General features: G+C 46.8%; 1 protein-coding gene across 2 annotated transcripts in view; it reads left to right on the top strand.

Moving 5' to 3' along the window:
* Positions 1-16,551, top strand: part of myo1ea (myosin IEa) — a 118,648-nt gene that overhangs the window by 97,339 nt on the left and 4,758 nt on the right. Inside the window, exons 20-27 of one of the 2 annotated variants that reach the window (XM_078427207.1) lie at positions 2,915-3,029; positions 4,313-4,482; positions 6,466-6,611; positions 8,320-8,466; positions 9,962-10,119; positions 11,913-12,005; positions 14,228-14,429; positions 15,888-15,923. In XM_078427207.1, coding sequence (XP_078283333.1) covers positions 2,915-3,029; positions 4,313-4,482; positions 6,466-6,611; positions 8,320-8,466; positions 9,962-10,119; positions 11,913-12,005; positions 14,228-14,429; positions 15,888-15,923 — 1,067 coding nt within the window. The remainder of the gene's footprint in view (positions 1-2,914; positions 3,030-4,312; positions 4,483-6,465; positions 6,612-8,319; positions 8,467-9,961; positions 10,120-11,912; positions 12,006-14,227; positions 14,430-15,887; positions 15,924-16,551) is intronic. The other variant, XM_078427208.1, reaches the window with a different exon arrangement.

Genomic DNA, 16,551 nt, shown 5'->3' on the forward strand with positions numbered 1-16,551 from the left:
TTAGTGTTTTCAAGATGGGGCTGGGAAAAGTGTTTAACATGTATCTGAAGATGCGTATTGTTGAGTTGGACTATGGGGCCAGTTTCCCTGCTGTATGGTGCTACAAGTCTCTAACTTTCAACCTCCTAGTCTCTGTTCCCAGGCCAGCCTATTTACTGCTGTGCATTTCACTCCCCAATTAGTCACAGGGGATATCTTGCTATTTTGTTTTTAATCCAAGGGAGTGCTAAAAGTCAGACAGTATGTTTAGTCTCTTTGAAACGGGACTGAGGCTGGTTGCAAGTTGACAAGAGGAAATGACGAGCTTCTGAGAAATGCCAGCAGGGTCTGTTCATACAGCAGCACTGGAAGCTCAAGGCAAACTGTGTGGCAAAGTGAGGCTGGGCAGCCGACCAAGATTGTCTGGGCTGATTACTGTAAACGGGCCTCTTGGCATGTAATCCGACACGAGAGCCCACATTGCCAGCATTCGGGAAACTTCCCATGGACATCCTGTAGCTTTTCCATAAAATGCAAGTCTTGTTTGAAGCTGCTGATTTACCTTTGCACATCAAAGAGAAAATCAGTGCACATCATCTTATTTGCCGACTTTTATTTTGAGCTTCAGATTTTAAAAGCATTCCCCTTCCGGTGTTGCTGCCCATCACCGTGTGAGACTGAGTTAGAAGATCCTAGCATCAAATTTATCAGTGCTGAACTGGCCCAGGGAGATTGATGGTGGCATGGATAGACACAAAATGCTGGAGTAACTCAGTGGGTCAGGAGATATCCTTGGAGAACATCGATGGGTGTCGTTTCGGGTTGGGACTCTTCTTCAGACTGATTGCAGGGAAGCTAGAACAGTGGAGGGGTAGGACAGAGTATGGCAGGTTGCCGGTGAACAGAGGCAAGGGGGGTTTTGATAGACAGGTGGTTGAACACAAGCCAGAGATTAATCCACGCAAGGAGTGAGACAAAACTCGACAAAAGGGCGGCACGGTAGCGCAGCGGTAGAGTTGCTGCTTTACAGCGAATGCAGCGCCGGAGACTCAGGTTCGATCCTGACTACGGGTGCTGCACTGTAAGGAGTTTGTACGTTCTCCCCGTGACCTGCGTGGGTTTTCTCCGAGATCTTCGGTTTCCTCCCACACTCCAAAGACGTACAGGTATGTAGGTTAATTGGCTGGGTAAATGTAAAAATTGTCCCTAGTGGGTGTAGGATAGTGTTAATGTACGGGGATCACTGGGCGGCACGGACTTGGTGGGCCGAGAAGGCATGTTTCCGGCTGTATATATATGATATGATATGATAAAACCTTCAGAGAGTTGAGAATTGTGAGGCTAGAGGATCGATGAGAAGCAAATTGTTTGGTTGAGGAACGTAGGGGGTGGGGAGGGGAGAGATAGGTGGAAGGTCAGCCAGGACGTAGGTGAGGGGAAGGGGAGGAGGAAGAACTGGGAAGTGGTTGAGAAAGGGGAGGGGCGTGTTTTGTAGAGGTTACCTATAGTTGTATAATTTAATGACTGCTGCAGATAAGGGCGGTATTCTGGTGCAGTGGTAGAGCAGCTGCCTCACAGCGCCAGCGACCCAGGTTTGATCCTGGCTATGGGTGTTGTCTGTGCAGAGTTTGTGTGTTCTCCCTGTGACCGTGTGGGTTTTCTCTGGGTGATCCCAGTTTCCTACCCCGATGTGAAAGATGTGCAAGTTTGTGGGTTAATTGGCTTCTGTAAATTGCCCCTGGTGTGCAGGATGCAAAAGGGCGATAACAGTGAACTAGTGTACGGTTGATCAATGGCCGGCGTGGACTCAGTGGGGCAATGGGCCTGTTTCCACGCGGAATCTCTAAACTCTCTAATGTTCATTGTTCAGTGTTCACAATAATGATGGCAAGTAGCTTCAACTGCCTGGGTTTGGGGAGACAAATAGTCACCAAGTGATACATTCCAGATTGGTGGCCTGGATGATGAGGACTTTGCTCAGCTACGTTGTATCTCTCTCTCCCACAGTTCAGTTTAGTTTATCGGCAGGTGTACACAGGTGCAGTGCAAAGCTTTTGTTGCGTGCTATACAGTCAGCAGAAAGACAACACATGATTACATGTGAGCCATTTGCAGTGTATAGACGTATGATAAGGGAAGAACGTTTAGTGCAAGGTCAAGGATAGTCCGGGTGTCACCAAAGATAGTAGTTCGGCACTGCTCTCTGGTTGTGGTAGGATGATTCAGTTGCCTGATAACAGCTGGGAAGAAACTGTCCCTGAATCATGTGGTGTGTGTTTCCACACATCTCTTCCTTTTGCCTGATGGGAGAGGGGAGAAGAGGGAGTGGCCAGGGTGCGACTCGTCCTTGATTATGCTGCTGGCCTTGCTGAGGGTTAGAGTGGACCATAGACTCTTACTGACAACACTAACGCAGAGAAAATGATTATTCAGACAGATTGCCAGAGTTATTAGCATCTGTGCTGTAGCATAAGTCAGTGCCTTCAACAGGGGAGGAAAGAGGGTTGAGAAAAGTGTTCATCATGTATATGAGATGAGCACCCCCATGTGACACCTTTTTGTGAATGGTGGGACATCTTCTGATAGTTGTGAATAAATTCACAGAGCATTGCTTTTATCAACAGATGTGCAGCTAGATGTACATGTGGCACAGGTGCTCCTACCGCACAAAGTCACCTTGTGTGCACACAAACCTCCCACACACTGTCATTGTACATGCTTGGACCATGAATCCAGGACGGGTATTGCTTTGGCCTGGGCATTGTACTCGTGGGGCCTCAATTCCAGGTCATTATGGTTAAACCAAGAATAACCTGGAGAGAAGGTTCTGGAACACAGTCATCCCTCCTTTCATCCTGGCACCTGCTTCTCCTCGCCTGACATAAAGCAATAAATGTCAATAAATCTCAGCCTAAATCTTCTTCCTCTTCCACAGCTGTTTTTACTTGAGGAGATGCGGGAAAGAAAATATGATGCATACGCCCGGGCGATTCAGAAGGCCTGGAGGAAGTACGCTGCAAGAAAGAAATATGTGCAAATGAGAGAGGAAGGTAGAGCAAACCCACTTTGTATTTCTGGAGTGGTCCAGAATCTCTTTTACTCATTAAACATTGAACAGCTTAACCCTGAGGATCGGGGGGGGGGGGGGGGGGGGGATCTGGGCTCTGTTCTTGCTGTGAACGGTAATATTTACAACACAGAAACAGAACATTGACCTCCCTTCGGTAATAAATTTATCCAGCTTCCCCTTCAATGCATTTCTGCTTTCACCCCAAGGTGCGTTCTCACCACTCTCTGGCTAAAGACGTTTCTCTGAATTCTATAATGGATTTATTACTGCCTTATCTTAAAGAAAGGCTTGCATTTGTATTGTGCATTGGTATCCCAATGCATTCTCGAACAATGTTTGTGGTGGTCACTGTTTTAATATGGGAAATACAACAGTCCAACTGCACACAGCAGGTTGCACAAACACCAATGTGGTCATGTCCAGCTAATCTGGTGGGGTTGGCTGAGTAATGAATATTGGCTCATTCATGATTCCCTGATTCATCTGTGAGATAGTGCTATGTCGATCCAGAAAAGGAAATGTAGCTTTGGTTTAACATTACTCTGTGCTCATTCAATGGGGCATGGGGCAGTCACCCTATATTTTTCTATCCCAACCTCAAGAGTGCAGATTTAAGCTTGTTTTTATATTCTCTGGTTGTGGAAGCATCTTCTCAGTCTCAAATCAACTAAACCCTTCATGATCTTGAGCACCTCAATCGGGTCTTTGGGTAATCTCAGCCTGAGTGTCATTACAAATAGGATATGCTTCAAGGCTCCAGGGTAGAGGTGGGCTCCCATGGTCGTCGTGCTTCATCAGGTTTACTTGTGACTGGCTGGCTAATCCATTGACACTTACTGCCAAGACGCACAGGATAACTGTTTAACAATTAACATCCCTGTGAGAAGAATGTGGAAAACTAGCATTTCCGTACCATTACGTTGGTTACCCATTCTTCAAATTGCAGTTTTTAAAATGTTTTAGCATGTTTCAGAACATCAGAAAGATTATAGAGTCATAGAGTCACACAGTGTGGAAACAGGCCTTTCAGCCCAAATTGCCCACGCCGACCAACATGCCCCATCTACACTAGTCCCACCTGCCTGCTTTTGGTCCATATCCCTTTAAACATGTACCTGTCTAAATGTTTCTTAAATGTTACGATAGTGCCTGCTTCAACTACCTCCTCCGGCAGCTTGTTCCATGCACCCACTGTGAAAATAGTTATCCGGCAGGTTCCCATCAGATTAATCTGATCTTCGATTTGATTTGCTTCCTCCTCAGCATCTGACTTGCTGGTCAATAAGAAGGAGAGACGGAGAAACAGCATCAACAGGAACTTTGTCGGTGATTACATTGGAATGGAAGATCAGCCGGAACTGCGACAGTTTATAGGGAAAAGGGAGAAGGTGGAATTTGCAGACACTGTCACCAAATATGACCGAAGGTTTAAGGTGGGTCCAACCTTAACTAACCCTGTCCATGCTACTCGAGGAGACTGATTAATGAAATAATCTCTATATTATGTCAGGTTTGATTCCTTATCAATACTGGGATATACCTCGAGAGCTGGAGGAACTGTGATTCATTATAGTCCATCAGTTTATATTTTCCGCCACTTAAGAGTTATTCCTTGTTATGCTGAATAATCAATGTTCGCCTTGAGGGTTAAGACAGGTAATTTTAGTTTAGTTTAGTTTAGAGATACAGCATGGAAACAGGCCCTTCAGCCCACCGAGTCTGCACCGACCAGCGACCCTGCAGATTAACACTATCCTACAAATACAAGAAATAATTTACACACGTGCCAAGCCAATTTACCTACAAACTTGTATGTCTTTGGAGTGTGGGAGAAAACCGAAGATATCGGAGAAAACCCACGCAGTCACGAGGAGATCGTCAAACTCCGTACAGACAGCACCCGTGGTCGGGATCAAACCCGGGTCTCCGGTGCTACAAGAGCTGTGAGGCAGCAACTCGACTGCTGCACCACCGTGCCGCCCTACTGTATAAGAATCAACATGCAAGGAAGGTTTAAAGTTATATATCATCATCGTGGTGAAGACGAACACTCTAGAGATGTGATCAAGAAAGAAACAAAGAGAGACTTAATACACAGCTTTTTAAGATCGCGTGTTGTTTATAATGTGCGTTATAATGAAACAGTTTTGAAGTGTAGTCCGTGCTGTAAATAGCAAGTGCCCAGGAGCAGCGATGTAGTATTGATGGGATAATGTTTTTGCGAGGTTGATTGCAGGCTAAATATTGGCCAGACTTACTTCCGTAGTCTCCTGGCCTTCACTGTGATGACACCACTCAATACACACCACTGGTTGCAACAGATTGAAGGTCCTTCACGCTAGCAGCTCCCCCTGCTGTCCAGCCCAGAGGTTGCTGCATGTCAGGGCAGTTTCAATGAGTGTGGGAGCCAAATATTGTTGCATTGACGTAGCTTTTGAAATGTTTTTCTGAAAGAAACAAACTAGCAGTTTTTGAATATTCCTAGCCAGTTTATAGACTGGACATAACATTTTAATCACTGGGTATAAATCGCTGAAACCTATTCTTTACCTCCACCCTCTCTTCCACCTTTCCCTCTGCCGCCTCGGTTCATTGGCACAGGCAGACTGCAGCTGCTGCCTTATCCAGTGGTTATTTCCACAATAAAGGCATTAAAAATTAGTGTCATCCAACCCTTCCACCAGGGGCAAGAGTCATAATTGAACATGGCAGGGTCTCAATCCAAAAACTCTCTTATTCCTTCTCTCCAGAGTTGCTGCCTGTCCCACTGAGTTACTCCAGCATTTTATGTCTATCTTGGGCTTGGGGCAAAGTGTCCTTCTACGTCTGGAGGCACCATTTACAAGTTCTGGCGGGCTAAACTACAAACTGCCTTGATTGCATTAGGACTTTGGGGATTTCATTTTGTTTTTTTGCACTATATATATTTTTTAATTTACTGCAGTTTTGTTTTGCAGTCTATTACGGTATCTACTGAGTACTGTGTTTGCATACCTGTTGTGCTGCTGCAAACAAGAATTTCATTGTTCTGTTTCGGGACATACGGCAATAAAACACTCTTGACTCTCCTCCCCACCAACATGCATCTGGCTGCATACAGATGTCAGGGCTGCACCCTTTGTGATTGAATTATCCAAGATCTTTCTCCATCCGGACTCGGGGAATATCTCACCTGGATGATGTAAAAGGTCCTGGTTCACCTGTAGACCAGCACAATGTAAACTCTGCCATTCTATCCCATAAAAGGCCCTGAGTGGGACCATTATGTACAAAGTGTTTCCTACATTATCTGCGAAACCGAGAAAGATTCTGAATCAAGAATAGTCAAATCTCTGAAAGCTGCCGCACTTTCGGCTGTTACTTCATTTGCCAGGTGCTTGGTGAGGAAGTACTAAAGTGAGGTGTTCTGTTTCCAGAGTATAAAGCGGGACCTCGTCCTCACCCCTAAGGTTGTGTACCTCATTGGACGAGAGAAGGTAAAGGAAGGTTCGACCAAGGGCCAGGTGAAGGAGGTGCTGAAACGGAAGATCGAGTTGGAGCGGATCCTCACTGTCTCACTGAGGTAGGTCAGTGGCTGAGCAAACTCCAGCAATCACTGGCTGCTTCTAATTCTAGATCCCACATGATACAAGCTTTCACACTGCTTGGCTCCGTATCTGCAGTTCAGGTTTGGACTTCTTGGTTACCATGACTGAGGTTGATAAGTTCTAGGAGCAGAATAAGACCATTTTACCCATCAAGTCGACTCCGCCATTCAATCACGGCTGATCTATCTTTCCCTCTCAACCCCCATTCTCCTGCCTTCGCCCCATAACCCCTGACACCCGTACTAATGGAGAATCTGTCAACCTCCACCTTAAAAATATCCATTGACGACGGGCTCCACAGCCATCTGTGGCAATGAATTCCACAGATTCACTACCCTCTGACTAAAGAAATTCCTTCTCGTCTCCTTTCTAAAGGTATGACTTATTCGTGAGTCTTAGATTCTCCCACTAGTGGAAACATCCTCTCCACATGTTTAAGATAGACACAAAAAGCTGGAATAACTCAGCGGGACAGGCAGCACCTCTGGAGATCCTTCAGAAGGGTCTCCACCCGAAAAGTCACTGGTGCCTTCTCTCCAGAGATGTTGCCTGTCCCGCTGAGTTACTCCAGCTTTTTGTGACTATCTTCGGTTTAAACCAACACCTGCAGTTCCTTCCTACACTCTCCACAAGCTTGTCTTGCTAGGCTGTGTCCTTTTCCCTTCTGAGAGGATGGACAGGGTAGATGTCTCCTCCAGGGTGGTGAACCAGAAGTAGACGCACACGTCTGGGATATGGCACGGGGATGAGGCAAAATGCATTCATGTGAGGGATGTGGATCTTCAAAACTCTACCTTAGAGTGAGTGGTCTGGATGCTCTTTGAGCCAATTCAAGGCTGAGATCGATAGGTCTGCACACTCAGGTGCCAAATAAGGTGGTCTTGGGCTGAAGAGGGAGGAAATACTCAGTCTGCCAGTCATTGAATGGCAAGCAGTTTAGAGGCACTCTGTGGTCTACACCCTGCTCCTTGATTCTCTTAAAAGTGGTACATTCATGCCCCACTTGAGAATGAGATCCATCATGCATTCATTCCACTGTTGTGTTTTGGGAGATAATATTTCGTTGAATTTAGAAAAAACAGCATGGAAATGGGCCCTTCAGCCCACCAAGTCCTTGCTGATCACTCGTTCACACTAGTTCTATGTTATCCCACTTTCACATCCACTCCCTGCACGTGAGGGGCAATTTACTGAGGCAAGTTAACCTACAAACCCGCACCCCTTTGGATGTGGGTGGAAACCAGAGCACCCGGAGGAAACCCACGTGGCCACAGGGAGAATGTGCAACCTCCACATGGATCCCGAAGTCAGGATCGAACCCGGGCCTCTGACGCTGTGAGGCAGGAGCTCTACCAGCTGCACGCTACGCTAATATTCATTAGATGAGAGAGTAAACCTGGATTCCTGGGCTGACCCAGTGGTCCAACTAGTAGAAAATAAAATGGGAATTGGCATAAGATTAAATGGATGCCAGATAGCTGGTGTGAACCCGATGGGCTGAAGGGCAGTTTCTGCACTGTATGACACTCTGACACCAGCAGCTCCACAATACTGTTTGGGAAGGAGTTCTGCAGCCATTGACAACTCTCTCTCCCCCCCCCCCCCCCCCCGATAATGGGAGGAGCTGGTGATGGTCAGCACAGGTTTATTTTGGCAATAACAGCACCTCTGGTTACTGTGCAGCACCATGCAGGACGACTTCTTCATCCTCCACGAGCAGGAGTACGACAGTCTGCTGGAGTCGGTCTTCAAAACTGAATTCATCAGCCTCTTATCCAAGCGCTACGAAGAGAGGATGCAAAGGAAGCTGCCTCTGCGCTTCAGTAACACGTGAGTACTCTCTGCACACCGACGTATGCCCGACTCTGAAACAACCCTGGACAGTGTAACCTGCATCCAACATTGTCCCACTGACAACAGCACATCAACAGATTTTAGTGGTTGATTGAGAATAATGATGGCCAGAATTCACCCACTTTTTTTCAGAATACCACCACGGGACGCCCTGTCTATCTGTTTGCCCTTGTAGTCATCAGTCCTTCCTGATGCTTCCTGATCCCACATCTGGTGCTGGCCCTGTTTTGTTCTGGCCTTCTCTCTCTCTTTCAGTCTGAAGAAGGGTTCTGAGGCCATCAGGACTGTCAACTTTTATAACTCCAGAGACTACATTTTTGTCTACACTATAGTAACTTATTAACTTTATTTATATGCTGTAACTGTAATTCTTTTTTGTGCACAATCCGCAGGCATTGCCACTTTCATTTCACTGCACATCGTGTATGTGTATGTGACAAATAAACTTGACTTGACCTGAAATGTTACCTAATCCTTTTCTCCACAGATGCTGCCCGACCCGCGGAGTTCCTCCAGCATTTTGTGTCTATCTTCAAACAAAAGCTATACTGACCCAGATTCGCAACTACACCCAATTTTTGCCCCACACCCCCCTTTCCCCCTCTTCTCTTTTTACTGGTCTTCTCCTCTCTATGCCATCAATTTGAAGACCCCCAACCCTCAACACTGTCTAACCACTTCCCTCCACAGATGCTGCCTGAATCGCCAAGTTCCTCCAGCACTTGTTTTTTAATCAAAAGATTTCAGCATCTGCTGTCTCTTGTGTCTTCATTGTACTAAACCTGATTTCTTCATTTTAGTCATTGGCGTCGGCCATGGCTCAGTAGATGCCCCAACCCGTTGGAGGCAGGTTCAATCCCTGCCCCATGATAGGGGTAACTAGGGTTGCCAACTGTCCCGTATTTTGGACTAAATTAGTTTGTCCTAAACGGGACCGGCCTTGTCCCGTATTAGTAGGGTTGCCAACTTCCTCACTCCCAAATAAGGGACAAAGGGTGACGTCTCCACCCCGCGCCCCACGTGACCTCACACAGCCAGTGGCCACGTGCTCCCTCTCCACCAATGGCGGCCGCCCGGCCACTGGCTGGGTGGGGTCACGTGGGGCGTGGGGCGGTGACGTCACCTTGTCCTGTATTTGGGAGTGAGGAAGTTGGCAGCCCTAGGGGTATCAGTACAGGATAGATGACTTTCAGAGCAGACAGCGACTCGCAGAAAGATAGGTGGTATTCTGAAGAAAAGTAGGTGAATTCTGGCCAACATTATCCTCAGTCACCCACTGAAAACTGTTGATGTGCAACTGATTCAGTTGCTGCCTGTGGGTCTCTACCCCGTGCAGATTAGCTGCTTTGTTTCCTTTCACGGCACCCGAGGCCAAACTTTTCACCAGTTTAGTTACATGCTCACATTGCGATGAGCCCACGCGATGCACTTTTGATCATCCAGTTTCACTTTTGTCATTCCTGTTGCTCAGACTCGAAATGAAGGTGAGGAAGGAGAACTGGGGTCCCTGGAGCGCTGGGAGTTCGCGGCAAGTTCAGTTCATCCAAGGCATTGGACAGGAGGCTGTGCTGAAGCCCAGCAGCAAAACCCTGCAGATCCGCATTGGACCGGGGCTGCCGAAGAACTCGCGTAAGTGGTGCCTTATCCCTGTGTGGCTCCAGCGCTGTGTCCAAGACCGCCTGCCCCTTGTGTGAGATCTTACCATCAATCTAGTTCACCGAGGCACAGTAAAAGTACATTTTGTAATTAGTGAGCCAATTTCTGCAGCTTGCTAGGACTTTGGCTCGATAGTGTTTTAATCAATGGTGCTTTATTTGCCACATAGGCAACTGCAGAGTGAAATTCTTTTGGCATATATTATACATGCAGGCAGCACCATGTCCAAAATCTGGATAGCCCGCGGGCTCGTTGGACTGAAGCTGTTCCCGAGAACTGACGTCCCTCTCCTCGTCCGGCCATCTTTGTGTCCTGGGGCCTCCTCCTGCAGCCGACCCTGAAGGCGCTGGAGGCAATGGCCACATTGGAGTATTGCATGCAGATCTGGTCGCCCCATTACAGGAAGGATGTAGAGGCTTTGGAAAGGGTGCAGGAGGTTTACCAGAATACTGCCTGGATTGTGGGGCATTAACTGTAAAGAGAGGTTGGACAGGCTTGGACTGTTTTCTCTGGAATGCTAGATGTTGTAGGGAAACCTCATAGAAGTATCTAATATGAGCAGCATAAGTAGCTTAGACAATCAGAACCTTTTGCTCATGGCGGACTCGTCAGACTAGGGTGCTATTAGGTGAACGGGGCAAAGTTCAAAGGAGATGATTTTACAAGTTCTATTACAGATTGGTGGATGCCTGGAACACATGGCTGGGGATAGTGGTGGAGGCAGATTCGATAATGGCGTTAAAGAGGCTTTTAGTTAGGCATATGAATATGCAGAGAATGGAGGGAGATTGAACATGTGCAGGTGGATGAGATTAGTTCAGCTTGTTCAGCACAGACATTGTGGGCCTGTTCCTGTGCTGTACCTTTCTCTGTTCTCAAGTACCGCAGAATTATTGATTCGCTTATCATCTGTGATGGAGTGCAATGCTTAAGTTAATTTCCGACTCGGCTTTCAAGCTATGAATGAAGGGGATCCTGTTAACGTTGTGCTGAAGGATTGTTGGTGTTCTGCCATCATTCCTGTTGGCTCCTGGATGGTGGTCAGTCTCGGCAGGGAGGTCCTGTGGAAGTGCAACTATCCCATCGAATGACCCAACCACTGCCAGGAGCTAAACAAGAGGGAAGCTGTTCCTTGTTACTTTCCAGAACACCAACAAATGTACTACGATTAAAAGAACAAGAAGGGCAAGTTCACCCTTAAACCAACAACGGCTCCATGTGTCACTGACTCAGTCAGAACTGACAGTCTGACTCGTGCTAAAGTCTACGAAAAAAAAATACACTGCTTCACCGTGTCAATAATGGAGCTTAGCACATGCATGTGTTTGCAAGTGTGTACATATGCACATATGTGTATGCATACACTTCTTGATTAGTAAGGGTGTCAAAGGTTACGGGGAGGAGGCAGGAGAAAGACTCTGAGAGGGCAAGATAGATCCACATGATTGAATGGCGAAGTAGACTCGATGGGCCAAATGGCTGAATTCTGCTCCTATGACGTATGAATATAAACTTCTGTCAGCAGTGAAGGGCCCACAGCCAAATGCACCACTTTGGATTATCCTGCCGCGTTTGATGATTCATTAGATACTCATGGGATGAAAGACTCTATGCTTAGTGATGCTCACCCTGCACTGCCTCTAATACTGTATGGCTTCATGTCTCATTCAAAATCTGCAGACTTGCTTAATTTGGAGTATTTCTCCATGAGTGGACAGTCCGTGATGGTTCTTGCTTGCTGACTTTCTGTTGCTCTTTTATTCCAGGGCCCACTAAAAGGGATCCGAAGCTGAACAGACAACAAACTACAAGGCCACAAATGACAGCCTACCCAATGCGAGCTGCACCCCCACCTCCAGGTAACTCTGCCATAGTTTAGAATTCATTCCGGATTGGTCCCCGTTGGAAACCTAAAGAAATCAAACGGAGGGAAGAAAAGGCTGGTTTGGGGGGATATGGGCCAAACGCAGGCAGGTGGGACCAGTGTAGATGGGACATGTTGGTCGGTGTGAGCAAGGCCCTGTTTCCACGCTGTATAACTCTATGACAGTGGTGCCAGGTCCCCAGCCTGTACTGAGATGGGGAAAAACTTTTTCACCCAGAGAGTTGTGAATTTGTGGAATTCTCTGTCACAGTAGGCAGTGGATGTTTTCGAGAGAGTTAGATTTAGCTCTTAAGGCTAACGGAATCGAAAGGATATGGGGAAAAAGCAGGAACAGGGTACTGATTTTGGATGATAAGCCATGATCATATTGAATGGCGGTGCCGGCTCGAAGGACCAAATGGCCTACTCCTGCACCTATTTTCTATCATGCCAATAGATTGAAAGATTTTCTGGATTCTGCTGTGATGATATTTCCCCTGTGCTGTGGGGTGCAGTGAGTTATCCATGTGTCAGCACATAGATCACACTCACCCTGATAATCGTGAGGTTGATGCCACGCTTGAGGTCCTGATGGTCAGACACCATCCTCGGCAGAGGCCAAAGCCCCTGCAGACCTGCTGAAGGTGCTGGGGAATCTCCTCACCTAGGCCTCCCTGTGTGGAGATGTAGCCCCTGAGGTATGAGGAGTGACCCATAGGTTCCTGATTCTCATTGCAAACCTTATTGATCTCTGGGACACTGCTGCAAATAACCTGGGGGTGGGGGGTGGGAAGAAGCATTTAAACTTGATGTGAGGTTTTTTCGAGCATGTTTGGATATGCAAGAAATGGGGGATATGGATTATGTGCAGGCAGATAAGAGTTGGTCTTGGCATCATGTTGGGCACAGACATTGTGGGCCAAAGAACCTGTTCTTGTGTTGCATTCAAGATAGAGCTAGATAGAGCTCTTAAGGATAGCGGAGTCAGGGGGTATGGGGAGAAGGCAGGAACGGGGTACTGATTGAGAATGATCAGCCATGATCACATTGAATGGTGGTGCTGGCTCGAAGGGCTGAATGGCCTACTCCTGCACCTATTGTCTATTGTTTATTGTCTATTGTACTGTTCTATATTCTACCAGATAAAATTATTGGGGAGGGGGATTAATTGTTGCTGTATTAAACAATTGAGAAGGTAGGTAGATCATTGTAAAAGTGTGTGATTTGTTTAGTTTATTTTAGTTTAGAGAAACAGCACGGAAACGGGTCCTTCAGCCCACCGAGTCCGCACCGACGAGCGATCCCCATACATTAACACTATTGTACACACACTAGGGACAATTTTACACATGCACCAAGCTAATTAACCAACATACCTGTACTTCTTTGGAGTGTGGGAGGAAACTGAACATCTCAGAGAAAACCCACATGGTCACGGGGAGAACATATAAACTCTGTACAGACAACACCCTTAGTCGGGATCGAGCCGGGGTCTCCGGCGCTGCAAGTTGTTCATCTGGCATACTGAGACTTGTCCAGCAGGGGCTGAGTGGTTACCTCTCTCATTGACTGAAAGCAAAATGGATATTCCACTCCTAAGTGATTGCCTACCATAGTCTTAACGAACGGATCTGCCGAAGCTGGATAACCTCTGTGGGGAGGGAATGCCTAACCATTAGAACTGCAATCAGCTGCAAACAGGTCACAGAGCCTGGGAAAATGAGGTGAGGGAGGAACAGTTGGGAGGGCAGCAGGAGTGCGTATGTGACTTGGTGCTGAAATATTTTGGAGACACAAGGAACTGCAATGCCCGAATCTTGACTAAAGCATAATGTGCTGGAGTAACTCAGCAGGTCAGGCAGCATTTGTGGAAAGAATGGATAGGTAGGTGATGTTTTGTGTCTGGACCCTTCTGCTGAAATATTTTGCTGGACTCCTGGCCAGTGTCATTTCTCCATGACTCACTGTGACTCTATTTGGGTTTCTCTGGAGAAGGAGTACAAAGTTTGCGTGATAATTACAGTGAATGTCTGTCATTAGTACAGGAGTCAGAGGTTATGGGGAGAAGGCAGGAGAATGGGGTTAGGAGGGAGAGATACATCAGCCATGATTGAAATTGCGGAGTAGACATGATGGGCCGAATGGCCTAATTCTACTCCTATTCTTTATGACCTTTTTCAAGGACGATGGCTAATTTCTCTCGTGATTTTGTTCAAGGTGTGCACCAGAACGGAGTTGTCAAGGTTCCACAGAACAATTCCCAGCCTCCGCCCCACCGACCCAGCCAGCGAACACCGCACCAGAGCTCCCCAGCTGGGCGGCCATCTCTGCCCCGACCGGGCACACATCTCACAGGGAAGAACGCCCGTGTCCAAAACAATCTGGACTTCTTGAAAGTGCCCGAGCAGGGCGCTGCAGGGTAAGAGCAGCTCCTGGGGGGCACAAGCTTCTGTGATGGTTTTCTTGTCTCCAGGGAATTAGGTGGCATCTGATGAGGTGATTTGGAAACCTTTTCACACCAAGTGTTGAACATTCTCAGATGCTCACACCATCGTTGGGGATGATCGATGTTCTGCCGACTGTGGCTGGCTTGGTTTATTCCATTGTTTACCAGCAGCCGGTCCACACAGTGATGAGTGCCTTGGGCGGCACGGCCTTACAGCGCCAGAGACCCGGGTTCGATCCTGACTACGGGTGCTGTCTGTATGGAGTTTGTACGTTCCCCTTGTGACCTGCGTGGGTTTTCTCTGGGTGCTCCAGTTTCTACCCACACTCCAAAGATGTACAGGTTTGTAGGCTAATTGGCTTGGTTAAATTGTAAATTGCCCCTAGTGTGTGTAGGATAATGTTACTGTGCAGGGATCGCTGGTCGACATGGACTCAGTGGGATGCAGGGCCTGTTTGCACACCGTTTAAACTAAACTAAACCTGTACTCAGAGCTGCAGAAAACCCTTGTGCTTTGAGCTCTGTGAGACATATCGCGCAGATGAGAGCTTTTATAACCAGAAATATGGCATGAAACTGGAATCAAAGAACTGACCCATCCCCCGATCCATACCCAGACACTCTTGTGAAGGGATCGAGCATCAGTGACATTTGTTCTAAACTCTGTCGGGTATCAGGTGTGTAGACCCCAGACTTCCTCTACTTGTCATAGTGATGCAGCATGAAAATAGGCCCTTTGGCCCAACCTGCCCATGCTGACCACTACTAACCTGCCCGCGTTTGGCCCATATCCCTCCAAACCTTTCCTATCCATGTACCTATCCAAATGCCTTTCTTTGCACATCCCCAATCCTTTCCACTCGTCACTTTGATTTCATGTATCTTGCATTTTATGATGACTGTTGGCCGATCAATTTCCCTCCTAGGATAAATAAAGTTCTATCGTATCGTATGGTAAATATTGTTATAATACCTGCCTCAACTACCTCTCCATATACCCACCATTGGGATCACCCAACAGAATATTGTCCTGCAAATATTAGATTTACCAGTGCCAATGGCAACAAGTTCTGAAGCATCAGTGCAGATCAATAATCCAAGAGAATGGAACTACTTTTCCCACTACTGCTACTGATCACCGTTCCGACTCCTTCACTATGTAGCTGGAGTGTACTGGCCACACATGAAGGAAATGTGCTCTCTGCTGGTGTTTCTTAGAACTGCACTGATACCTCTCACCAACTGAGAAGGCCTAAAGGTGTGGAAAGTATGCTCATGATAGCCTAGAAACCTCGATGTCAAATTAATACAATTAGTATTGGTGGGGAGCTTTTTATCAGAAAGAATTTTTGTCTCGTCTGTTTTGCTGTGTTAACTTCCAGCAATCACAGGTGTGTGCATGTGTCTCTTAAAATCTCTTCCTTTTTATAGTAACCGTACTGGAATGACACGAGCAAGTGAAGGAAAGTGAGTCAAGAATGATATTGTTGGGTGATGGTTTGGGTGCTGCCATTCAGATTCTGATGATTTGTTTTAAATTAATATTTGGAATCATGTGGTTCGCCATTGGTTGCATTTCTAATGGTGACATAGATTGTAATGCTAACCTAACCAGCCATGGTGATGGGAGAGAGCTCTTGCTGATGCAAATGAAATTTTATTCTACTAATATCATGACAAGCAATCACCATCAATATGGAGACACAAGGAACTGCAGATGCTGGTTTACAAAAAAAGAACCACACAAGGTACTGGAGTAACTCGGCGGGTCAGGCAGCGTCCCTGGAGAACATGGATAGGTGACGTTTCGGACCTACAGTCTGAAGCATCCTGACCCAAAACGCCACCCATCCATTTTCTACAGAGATGCTGCATGACCTGCTGAGCTATTCCAGCATTTTGTGTCTTTTTTTCACCATCAATATGATCACTTTAAGCAATTGTAATAAAGATGGAGAATGTGTGAACTTAGCTCTCAGTACCTTTCCCATTCCATATCGCCTCCTTCTAAACAAAACCCATGAGATTTTAAATAGAGGACTTGTTGCAGGCATGGAGGGTGTACAGTGCTCAATAATGTATTTTCAAGGACAGA

Source organism: Rhinoraja longicauda, chromosome 33 (assembly GCF_053455715.1).
Source record: "Rhinoraja longicauda isolate Sanriku21f chromosome 33, sRhiLon1.1, whole genome shotgun sequence".
Classification (NCBI taxonomy): domain Eukaryota; kingdom Metazoa; phylum Chordata; class Chondrichthyes; order Rajiformes; family Arhynchobatidae; genus Rhinoraja; species Rhinoraja longicauda.